This window comes from Elaeis guineensis, chromosome 1 (assembly GCF_000442705.2).
Source record: "Elaeis guineensis isolate ETL-2024a chromosome 1, EG11, whole genome shotgun sequence".
NCBI classification, from domain to species: domain Eukaryota; kingdom Viridiplantae; phylum Streptophyta; class Magnoliopsida; order Arecales; family Arecaceae; genus Elaeis; species Elaeis guineensis.
The window spans coordinates 183,776,772-183,789,066 of NC_025993.2; the positions used below are offsets into that span (position 1 = coordinate 183,776,772).

At 39.6% G+C, this 12,295-nt stretch overlaps 1 protein-coding gene across 1 annotated transcript; it reads left to right on the plus strand.

Annotated features, from left to right (window-relative positions):
* Positions 1–3,603: 3,603 nt before the first annotated feature.
* On the plus strand, positions 3,604–9,456 carry LOC140854871 (probable disease resistance protein At1g59620). The gene is made up of 2 exons (XM_073250914.1): positions 3,604–4,082; positions 9,241–9,456. The coding sequence occupies exons 1-2, from the start codon at positions 3,735–3,737 to the stop codon at positions 9,340–9,342; spliced, it is 450 nt and encodes a 149-aa protein (XP_073107015.1). The 5' UTR covers positions 3,604–3,734; the 3' UTR covers positions 9,343–9,456.
* Positions 9,457–12,295: the final 2,839 nt, after the last annotated feature.

The following is a 12,295-nucleotide window of genomic DNA, read 5'->3' on the forward strand; positions in this document are numbered from 1 at the left end:
CAAATAATTTGAATTGGAAATCCAGAATCCAGAATGAAAGTATATTTATGTTAAAATTCTCCATTTATGTTAAAATTCTTAAAATATATTAATAAATGAGTGAAAAATTCTCTATTTTTGTTAAAATTCTCCATTTATGTTAAAATTTATTAATAAAGGTTTTCTTTGATATGGAAATGAAGTTTTTTAGAAAAATAAAGATGTGATGTTAATATTTTTAAAAGAACCTATTTTTGTTAAAAAACTTGGGTCAAAAGCTACTGATATGGAGAGGTGTCGTACATAAAGAGAACTAATTAGGCCATGTCATACTTTTTTAGATTGATTCTTCTTTCAGATGATGCTCTCTCTGAGATCTCCATTGTTCGAGAGTAGTCATCTGTAGATGGCTATTAACAGCATAAAGTTGAGTTGGTTAATGTCCAATGAAGCTGGCAGTGGAATACCAAATGCTGGAGTACAAATTTTAGTCCTCGCATCCCTTCTCGCTTATCTTGTAAATGCTTTCATCCTTAATTAGTTATTAACTGAGTGTGATATTGTTTGATTCCTTTAATGGATTAGTTAATCAAAGTGTCCCGTGCCTTCAACTATGTGGTGGCAAGAAGCCTTCAAGGACAAGAGGATTTATTTAGCATAATTGTTGGTGGTATCGCTTGCATTTTTTTTTTGTCTTTCCTTCCAAAATAGCTTTTTGAAGATATTTAGGGCTATCATTTTTCATTAATAATAGGTGGCTAATTTGAAAGCAAGTGAGATTTTCTTTATTAAACTTTCTATCATTGTTTTTACTGATTAGGAATGCTGGATAGGTGGAGACAATTTTCAATGCTTTGAAAATAGGTTTTCAAAGATATTTAATACTGTCATTTTTCATTAATAATTAATAATAGGTGGCTAATTTGGAAGCAGGTGAGATTTTCTTTATTAAACTTTGAAAATTAAACTTTAAGAATAGAGGCTGGATTGACAAATCAGGGAACATATGAATTAGAAAAGGCTGAAATAGGGGAGGGTGGGATAAGTAGAACTAATTTTCACTATTTTGGAAATAGCCTTCTTTAGAAAAAAAAATTAAAGCTGTTGCTTTTTTCTCCTTAAGAATAGGTTGGCTAATTAGGGTATTTGTCAGTATTCATAGGAAAGATTAGACATCAATCAATTTCTAAAATATATTAATAAATAAGTAAAAAATTCTCTATTTATATTAAAATATATTAATAAAAGTTTTTTTTATATGAAAATAAAGTTTTTTAGAAAAACAAAGATGTGATGTTAATATTTTTAAAGGAACCTATTTTTATTAAAAAACTTGGGCCAAAAGCTGCTGAGATGGAGAGGTGCCATACATAGAGAGAACTAATTAGGCCATATCATATTTTTTTAGATCCACATGTGTGTCTGAGGTGGAGGACTGAAAATTTGACACATAAACCTTAACTACCTCATTAAATGCCATAGGTGGAACTGCTTTAGTATATTATATAAAAGATAACAAAAAATATAAAATGAATAAAATACCCTCAGTTTATATATAAACTAATTTTTAACGAGTTGGTCAAAATAAGTGGCTAGACCAATTCGTTAAAAGTCCAGATCAAGTCTCCAGACCATATACATATCTTAATCTTATACCATGCTTTGTATTCCATGCCCCACACCCCATCTAGGTTAGATGGAAGAAGTGGAGTGCAAAGAGGATTTCAAGAACTTGCCTTACTCAACTTGAAGCCATGATTGCGGATCGATGGCATGGAGTTATGTCTCTCCTTTTTTTTTTATTTTAATATCAAAGACTTACACAAAATACCTCATAACGACTTATCGAAATACATCCACATCCAACTTCAGACTCCTTGGTGAATTGTAGGAATTGAAGAAGAGATTCCTCATGGTACATACAACACAACCATGCTTGAAGAACCCAATAAACAAGTCAAAATGGGCTAGTGAGATGAAAGAATTGTATAGAGATGAAAGAATTGTACAGAGGAGCTTAATTCAATGGGCCCCTTCCTAATTTGTCTTGAAGGAATTGTGCAAAGGAGCTTAATTCAATGGGCACCCTTCCTAAGTTGTCTTGAAGTCATTGAATGAGAAATCCACTCTGAGAAGAAAACTCTAGACATCTTTTGAAAAAAGAAAAGTTGAAGATGGATGGAAAATAGGCCTAGTGAGATTCTAAAGGAAGAGGAAAGGAATGGATGGAATACCATGAGGCCAAAGTTGAAGTTGACAATGGTTTAGCAATGGACATAGCAGTTAGCTCGAGGTCGCCAAGGGGGTAGGCAAAGGCTTGGGTGATGATGTTGATGCTAAAAATGACTGACGTAATAATTCTCTACAGCTTCTTTGCATCATCCCATGTCCTCCTCGCTAATCCCACCCCCATCCTAGTCTTCTCTTAAGAGAGTACCCCTCAGCTCTCTTTTACCCATGTCTCCTTTTCTCCTTTATTTGTCCTTGATCTCTTTTTTTTTTCCTTCCCCTATATTTGATAGCATGAAGAAAGATAAAGACATAAATAAAGAGAGAGAAAGAGAGGAAGCAAACATGAGAGGACAGCCCCAATAAGCTTATTGATTCTATGATATTCAAGGACACACCTATGGTCTCTGTAGAGATGCCTAGTATTTAGATTAGCACTGGTCATAGAGATAATATGGGCCTTTACATCTTGTTGAATGGAGCGTAGTATAGGTATGGACCCAATCCGATATTATTGAGATCACGATGTACATGTTTTGGCGATATATGTTATCTTTTGAGGTGTGAGTGCTTTTCTAGGATTTTTTATCTTGTTCTCTATAATGACCTCATTTGAAAATAGTGAAACAAATCTCCATCCATCTCCACCCCTGGTTTTTTCCTTTGATTTAAAGGGTTTTCCACATAAATTTTATTGTTTGTGTTGATCTTTGCCTCTTTGATTTCTCTTTTAGTAACATCTTGTAACAACAAACTCCTAGAGGCCATACCTGAGATCAAGGATTATAGAGCGTGTGAGAAATGGATCGAGGGGGGGAGGAATCCAAAGCCGAAAAAAATTCATTGGCTCTAAATTCCTCTCTCCCTTCAATTTATCTTTCTTTCTACCCTCCACTTATATTTTTTTCTTCTTCCACCCTATCATCCTCCCTCCCTCCTCTCTACTCCATCATCTCCTTCATTGTGTCTGATGGGGTATAAAGACCTGATGAAAAAAAAAGTAGGATGGAAGAAGATAGTTACTTAAAAGTCACTTGAAAGTCATGCGATTCTTCTTTCCCTTCACTCCATTTTACGTCAAAATCAAGAAACTTTTAGGATGGGCACTTATGGTATTTTGTAAAGTTTAACATTGTCTAACATAGATAGATAGTTGGATCTCTTTGCAACTTTTTTAAAGTTTTAGGATTTATTTGAATATTTTTTTTTTTTTGGAGATCTAAATGTAAATAGATCAAAGTTTAAAAGGTATTATTGTAAATTTTCTTAATCATCAGAAACAACAAATCGGCAACAAGGACAATTTATGTTTTATTCATCAACTTGCACATATGATATCTTTAATCGGATGGGGAAAACCGCCGCCAGCCACGCTTGCTCACCCGCATCCATCATCAGCTGCTTTGACTTCGGAGCCTAGTTGATGCTGTGTGTTTTCAGGCAAAGGCAACCCAACAACCTCTTCTCTCCGTTTCTCCACAGAGAGAGAAGCAAAGAGAGAGCAACGAGCTAAGTTGCAGTATGCAATGGCAAGTGCTTTTCTATCTCTCATCCTATCGAAGGCTGTCGATTTGCTAACCAAATTTCGGAGATTCGCATCGCCATCCTCCTCATCAGATCCACAGAATGGATTTTCAGAGGAATTCAACCAGCTGGAGAGGATGCTGCAACAGATCCGAGCTTTCCTCCATGATGCAGAGGAGAGGGAAGTACGAGACGCGGGCGTCGAGCTCTGGTTGAAGGAGCTCAAGGAAGTGGCTTATGATTTGGAGGACGTGATTGACAGGTGCCAGTACGAGGTTCTGCAAGCCCAGGTGGAGGAGAGGAGCTCAAGGGAGGCTGGCCGAAAGAGAAAGCGAGAGCAGGAGGAGGAGGTATGTGGCTTCAACTCTACTGAATCCGTGTTATTAACCAAAGTTTCAATTCCATATGGCATGGCGGATGAAATCAGGAAGATTAGGATGAGGTTTTATGAGATATCCAAGGATAGGGAAGCCCTCTGCTTGAGAGAGGAGGATGGAGAAAGAAGAGTTGATAACACTACGAACCCACCACCAACTGTCCACCTGATCGATGGATCACAACACTGTTTATGGTAGACAGCATGAGAAAGTAAAGGTTATTGAGCTATTATTATCTGAGGTTCAGCGAAAAAAAATTGCTGTGGTTCCGATTGTTGGCAAGGGTGGGCTTGGAAAGACCACCCTTGCTTAATTGGTTTACAATGATCCGAAGCTACAAAAATATTTCAGTCTAAAGGGATGGATTTGTGTCTCGGTGGAATTTGATGTTACGAGGATAACAAAGGCAATCATTGAGTCTGTGACGGGGGAACCATGCAGTCCTAGGGAACTAAGCATGCTTCAACAGCATCTTAAGATGAAAGTGGGAGGAAAGCGGTGTTGCTTGTGCTTGATGATGTCTGGAATGAACAACAAAGCCGCTGGGATTCCCTGAAACTCCCTTTTGTTGGTGCAGAAGCTGTAGGAATTATCATGACCACTAGAAATGATCCGGTTGCTAAGATCATGCACACCCGGCCGCCTTTTTATCTTGGCTACTTGCCTGATGATCATTGTTGGCCACTGTCCCAGCATGTGGTACTTGGTGGTCCAGTTACTAATGAGAAATCAATTTTGGTGGGAATTGGCAGGCAGATTGTCAAGAAGTGTCGCGGCTTGCCATTGGCCATGAAGGTAATTGGAGGCCTTCTTCAGTACGAGAATGAAGAACATAGTTGGCTGAATGTCCTGCAAAGTGATCTTTGGGAATTAGATGAGAATAACGAAATTTTGGGAGCTCTGAAGTTAAGCTGCAACCGCATGCCTACTTTTCTCAAACCTTGCTTCATTTACTGTTCCATGTTTCCCGAGGACCATCTTTACACTGAAGATAAATTAGTCAAGCTGTGGGTGGCAAAAGGCTACATACAGCCTAGAGATGGAAGAAGTGTGGAAGACATTGGTAAAAGATTTTTGATGGGTTGTGTAATAACCCAGCCTATTGGGCCCTGGATCAAGCCCATCTAGATTTAGGTCCACTAAGCCCGCCTAAAAAAAAAAAATGGAGCGAGAAGACTCCCAACAGGAGTCTTCTTCTTCCTCCTCTTGCCGACTAGAATACGGACTCCTAGGGCCACTAGGAACCCTAGGAAGACCTCTATAAAATCCTCCCTTCCTCCTCCATGGTCGGCCACGACGAGCACTAGTTTCTTCCTCTTCTTCTTTTCGGATTTTTTCGTTGAAACCATCCACGCTCTTCTCATGTTTGCCTCAAATTCTCGTCGGAGATCTCATCGGAGTTTGAGGTAAGCCCCAGCCCTCCTTCCTCTCTTCCTTCCCTTCCTTTCTATGGCTTCGTGCACCCTCGCCGGTCGTCGGGATCATTGAAAAATCCATGAAAAGGTGAATCCCCATTTTGCTCTGTTTGGCCGAACCCTTTTCCTCCTCTTTTCCGACCACCAGCGCTGCCATCTGCGGCATCTCACCTATAGGATAGGACTTCATCTCTTTATCCCTCTTCCTTGAGGGTCTTGGCTGCCGGTGACCGGCCAATGATCAAAAAATAAAAGAAAAGGCAGCGGTCTCCTGTTTTTTCGATCTCTTTTTGATTTCTCGCCGACCAAACCTTGCCACTGGCCATCCCTTACTCCACCGCTGCCTCCATCTGCTATCAGACATCCGGCCATGCTGCCGCCCTTCGTCGGAGCCGAGCCACCGAGCCCCCCTCGATCCGTCCTCTGTTCGGTGGGGAAGAGAAAGAAGAAAAGAAAGAAGAAGAAGAAAAGGAAAGGAAAAAGAAAAAGAAAAATAAAAAAAGAGAAAAAAAAGAAAAAAAGAGAAAGAGAAAAAATAGAAAAATAGAAAAAAAAGAAGAAAAGAGAGAATTTCCTCTCTCTCCTTTCTCTCTCTTTCCTCTCTCCTCTCTCTACCTTTCTCTCTCCAATTTCTCTCTAGATTCTCTCTCTATTTTCTCTCCAAATTTTCTCTCTCTAAGGTCTTTCTCTCTCTCTGATTTCATCACGGATCCTAGGATAAATCTGAGATAAAAATAAGATGATATGAAATTGCTTCGAAATTCATGCAGTAGATTGGATCTCGATCCGATCCTTATTTGAAATTCATAACATCGATCATGGTTAATCCATATTGAGTCATCCTGATATGATCGCTGATGATCTCGATCATGATTACTTTATCTGAAGAATACGAAGATTCTCTCTCCACTTTTTCTCTCTATTTTTTTCTCTAGAATTTTTTCTCTCTTCATGAATTTTCTCTCTCTAGAAGTCTTGTGGACCAGTGGAGGGTCCAGATACTTAGATAAATCTTAATTTTGATTAATCCTAGAAGAGGTCCTGGATTTATATTTTTAGGATCGTTTATCCATAATTTCTTCATATATAATTTTTATGTTTAACTCTGATTATGTAGAGATGTATTTATTGTACAAGAAGATATGGAGCAAAATATCTTAATTTTGAATACATAGATTGAGAAGCTCATCAATTTTTGTATTTAGATTAGTCATCGATAAAGGTAAGAATCTCTGTACATGATCACTGTTGGTGCAAAAATCCGCCGGCGTCAGAGAAGCTGGAGTCGAGGGAGTCGCGGTCGCCACCGAGACTTGCAAAGAAAGTCTAAACCGGAGTTGGGGGTGATCCGGCAAGACCCTCCGACACTCAAGTCAGTTTTCTGCCTCAACAAGAATGGAGTGCTCGAATGAAAATTTTAGCAGAGTTTTGAGATAGAGATTAGAGCTTAGAGAATAACATATCTGGGGTCTCCCTTTTATAGGCAGAGGGCGTAACAGATTGATAGCGACGTTTGTAACCACCTGGTAGCGGGCCGTTCAGGGCCATAAGGAGTTTGTTGCAGAGAGTAGTGGTGTCAGGGGCTGTTCAGAGCCTCGTGGAGCTTGTCGCGGGGAGTGGAGTGGTGTCTGTTGTCGTGACTTGCCAGAGAGTGGTGGAGCCGCGTGGAATCCGTTGCAGGGAGTGGAGCAGGGTGGCGGCTCTTATCGTGGCTTGTCAGAGAGTTTGGATCCGTCGGTCGAAGCTCGGCTAGGATGCCTGATGAAATAGAGCGGCTCTCCACATCGTCGTTCTGGGAGAGGCTCGGATGTTCCGAGGTCGCTGACGTTTCAGGCAAAAGTCATCTGCTGTAGGAGCTCGAACGAAAGCTTTCTGTTGGTGACGTCCGATTTCATGCGAAACTGGGCAGAAGGTCGGCTGACGGTGGATTTTGGATGGCGTTGGAGAGGGTCACCCGCTGGGAGGGGGTCTGGAGGGTTCTGAGGAAATCCGATCGACGCTGTTGAAGTCCGGCTGACATTATTTGAGGCCGATGGCTAGGGAGGTACGGCAGACGCCGGGGGCGATTGGCTGTTGGGGGAGCCCGGCTGCTGGAACCCATCTGTCGTAGAAGTTCGTCTGACATCTATCCGCTACAGAAGTTCGATCGGAGTCTGATTCTCGCAGAAGTCTAGATGGGGATCGTTTATTGAAGAAGCTCGGCTGAAGCCCACTTGCGACAGGGGTCCAGAAGAAATTCGTTCACAATAGAAGCTCGGATGGAGGCTTACAGTAGAGATCCGACGTGGACCGCTCGTAGTAGAAATTTGGAGTAGGTCGCTTATAATAGAAGCTCGGAGTAGACCATTTGTAGTAGGAGTTCGGAGTAGACTGTTTGTAGCAGGGGCTCGGATGAAGTCTACCTGCAATAGAAATTCGGGGCAGAGGTTTGGCTCCCGTAGGAGCTCGGATGAAATCAAAGAGGCGGTCGACCGCTGTAGAAATATGGGTGGAGTCGGGTTGCTGTAGAAATCTATCCTTGGGGAAGTTCGGCCATGGACGAAGTCTGGAAAATTCGGATTAGAATCTGTTATGGCTGGAAGAGATCTGGAAGAGGTCCGGAGAACGGTCGATCATTGTAGAAGGTCGGTAGATAGTGAAGCCCGGAGAGCATTTGAAGCAGTCCGGTGGACGACTGAAGAAGTTTGTCATTGGAGAAGTCCAGAAGGGCGTTATCATAGCTCAGACAGTTGGGGGAGTTTAGAAAAGCATCGCACCAGGTCGGAAATTCGGCTGCCAGAGAAATTCGAAAAAGATGCCGCACTAAGTCGGAGGGATCTCGGGAGAGTTGGCCTCTTATGAACTTTGGCTGGGGGTATTTTATACCCAACAATCACCATTATATATGCTATTTTATCGTTAGTCTTGCATCATTGATTTTGCATCGTTGGATTTGAGATTGATGAATTTGCTATATCTGAGACACCATTATTTGCTTATATGATATTTGAGCATGAGTATGTTATGTCAATATATATATATATCAATGATTGATGGTATGATTATATGGATACGATATATTTATTTTGATTACACTGCAAATTGAAATTGATTAAAGAAGTCAAAATATTATAATTCTATGAAAATAAAAAGAAAGATAGATATGGTATGGACTAGCCTTGTCATGTGGAACAGTCCGTCAGGAGCTTATGCTTGGGACAATTGATCAGAAATTTATGCCTGAGACAGCCCCCACTAGCTTATATGTGGATCAGCCGGTCAGGAGCTTATGCCTGAGACAGCCTACTAGGAGCTTATGCCTGGGAAAGTCTCCCATGGGCTTTCGTACGTGGGACAGCAGGCCAAGAGCTCATCCTGGGACAGTCTTGAAAGGCTTTTGAATAAAAATTTATTCGGATGGTGACTGAAGTATAGACTTGGTTAGTCCAGAGCCAGAAAGAAAAGATTAAAAATTATGTGATTATGAAAAGAGAAATGAAAGTTAAAATATGAAACAATTGTTGAACAAAAATGTTTCATCTGTTAACATATGATGATGTATTTTTTTGACAAGACAGATAATTTATAGATATTTGCAGTATTCTGGATATTGAACATGAGATTTTATGTTTTATTACTTATTCTTATTTTCAGATTGTATTATTATATTGGTGTGATATAGAAATTCTTATTAGACTGTAAAGCTCACACCCCTCCATTTCTCTTTTTTTTTTCAGAGTTACAGGATGTTCATGGTTGGCTACGATTTGAATTTGCGAGTGAGCGGATGCATAGATAGAGGGTCATTGATATTTGATCAGAAGATTGAAGGAATTTAAATTGTAATTATGCAAGTTTTACTAAATATTATTAGAATCAGATATTATGGATGTTGAGATTGTAATGAATTATTTTTGGCCTTGCATATTCTTTAGGACTTGCTCTAAGGACTGTGCGGCCATCACGTATCTGACCCGGGTGTTGGATTCAGGGCGTGACAAGTTGCATGGAAGATCATTCTTTGATTTCTTTAAAGGCAGATTGTTTAAGATGCATGATATGATACATCATCTAGCAGAATTTATTTCTAAGAAAGAGTGTCATGCAGTAGTTGATGAGAAGCCATGTGATATCCCATTTGAAGTACGCCATTTATACATGCTGGGCAACAAGATATTCATGAAACCACAGTCCTCTAACAAAACCAAGGCCCTACAGACATTATTATTATCGAGCCGATATCAAATTGTTCACACAACCAAATGTCCTTCAATTCTACAAAACATGCAGCGATTGAGGGCTTTGGAATTGGATTGGGTAACCATAGATGAATTGATAGATTCAATTGGCAACATGAAACACCTGCGCTATTTGTACATCGATTCGGGGTCAAAGTTCCCTCAATCATTATGTTCCCTTTACAACTTACAGATACTGGATCTCACATCTTCAAGTCTTGGAGAGTTACCAGAAGGCCTAGGAAACCTTGTCAACCTTCGATACCTTGGTCTCTCAGAATGCAAAATTACTAGTTTGCCTGAATCAGTATGTCACCTGCACAACCTACAAACTTTGGATCTAAAGAGCTGCTCTGATCTTGCTGAGTTACCAGGAGGGCTAGGAAGCCTTACTAGCCTCAGGCATCTTCGACTCTGTGAAAGTGGTATTAAAAGGCTACCTGAATCGATATGCCAGCTTCACAACCTCCAGACATTAGACTTGTCGAGATGCAGACTTCTTACAGAGCTACACACCGGCATGGAAAAACTTATCGACCTCTGCCACCTAGATATCCGGGGTTCTGGAGTTAAACAGCTGTTGCCTTGGATTGGGAGACTGGCAAAGCTATGGTGGCTGTCGCATGTTAATGTAAGAAATTGTGGCATGGGACTGTTGAAGGACTTGGCAAACCTAGAATGTAGTCTCTACATCTGAGAGCACAGGAACATGGTGAACATAGTGGATGCCAAGGATGTAAATCTTCAAAGTAAGGATCAACTTCAGAGATTGAAACTGATATAGAGTCATGGGGCTTTGACTGGGATCTGAAACTGCATGTCAGTTCGGAGAAAACTTGTTACGCTCCAAATCCAGAACATAATACGGCCATGCTACCGAGGAATAGGGTCCACGATAATACGAAGTCAATCAATCATAATCAACTAAAATTTTTCATAAATAAAATATAATAAAAGATCCAATTCCATTATTCATCAAATAATTAAACCAATATTGATTTTGAGTATCTAAATCCAAAAGCATGTATCAATCCAAATCTCAACATTCGTAAATAAATAACTACAAATCCATGATCATAAAATAAACTAAATTTCTGCTATCAAATTTTCAAGCTTGTTACGCAAATCCCCAAGCTTAAATCTTTCGTCGGTCCTGACCTTTTTTCTCTATAAAAAATAAAAAATAAAAAGATGTGAGCTACACTAGCTCAGTAAGTAAAACCTACGCTTCCTTACCGGGTCAAGCATAAGTTTTTTGATGATAATGTAATATTTAGAAAGTAATAGATATTATAAAAATAAATATTTCATAGAGCATATAATAAAATAAGTTATAAATTAGATCATGCTTGCATAAATCATGAATATTTCATAAACATGAATCATAAATCATTCTTGTTATGTATTCGTGTCATGTTTGAAAATATTGCTCATAGATATTTATGCTAAGGTCACTATTATACCTGTGATAGGATCATATTTTTTAATCGATAGAATTCTTATTTCGTGTGCCAACTTTATATCCATTGGCGGAGCCATATGTCATGTGGATGCTAGCTCTGGGTGGCGATTTTCTCGTAGAGATTCATTCATAGCTATCTAAGAGCTTTTGAAATCTTTACATCTTTTTCTTAAAACATACATATATATAGGTAGAAAAATCATAAAACTCATACTTCATAACCATGCTATTTTCATAAAATATCTGCAACCCTGCAAGTATCCGCAGCCATCCGATCGTGCAAAAACAATCCATGGACCGTGCATAGACTGCACACACTATGAACCGGATCCTCTCCATGTGTGCTGCATGTCACGCACTTGTCCGCACGCATGTGAGCTGTGTGAATGTTAGAATGCAGGGTAGTTACATGCATGTATTTCAAAATAATTTTTGAAGGCAGCAGAAGATCTAGATTAAACCCCTTTAACCTAGCATACATAGATTTGATCTATTAACTACCCAAGCCCAAGATTAATGACATGCATATAATCTGAAAATCAAAATACAGATTAGAGATCAGATCTCTATACCTTGCGTGGGTTGTAATTCACCATAGCTGATGATCCATAGATTTAAAAATAGATTTTTTAAGCCACACAAATATCCGATCTCTACAGATATCCATACGATATTCATTGTCCGATCAAAGATCCGTCGAAGTCCTAAGGGTGCTAGCTTCCTTGCAGACTTTTGCTCCTGATGGCTGATCTGACTCCTTCAGATCTAATGGACTCTCCTAGATGAGAAGGACTAGAGGAGGTAGAGGTGGTAGAAGAACTAGAGAACTCTTTCTCTATCCTAAAGAACCTATGCCCTAGATCTAGAAGAAGATCTAGATCTCTTCTTCATGCCTAGATGAGAACCCCACACTTTCTCACGCCCCTCACCCTGAATTGTTCGGTGGTATGGAATATTTTTCATGCATAAAAGAAAGGCCAATTTAAGATTGGCATCCAAAGGTGGGCGGATTGATTCAAACTCATCAAAAAATAAAAATAAGTTTTAAACTTGAATTCAAAACAAGTTTGAATTCAGATTTAAATCAGACTT

Bases quoted from the DNA above. Each gene is read 5' to 3' on its own strand.
- LOC140854871 (XM_073250914.1), top strand. From the start codon at position 3,735: ATGGCAAGTGCTTTTCTATCTCTCATCCTATCGAAGGCTGTCGATTTG. The intron at 4,083-9,240 runs GTATGTGGCTTC...TTTTTTTTTCAG, and splicing joins AGCGAGAGCAGGAGGAGGAG to AGTTACAGGATGTTCATGGT.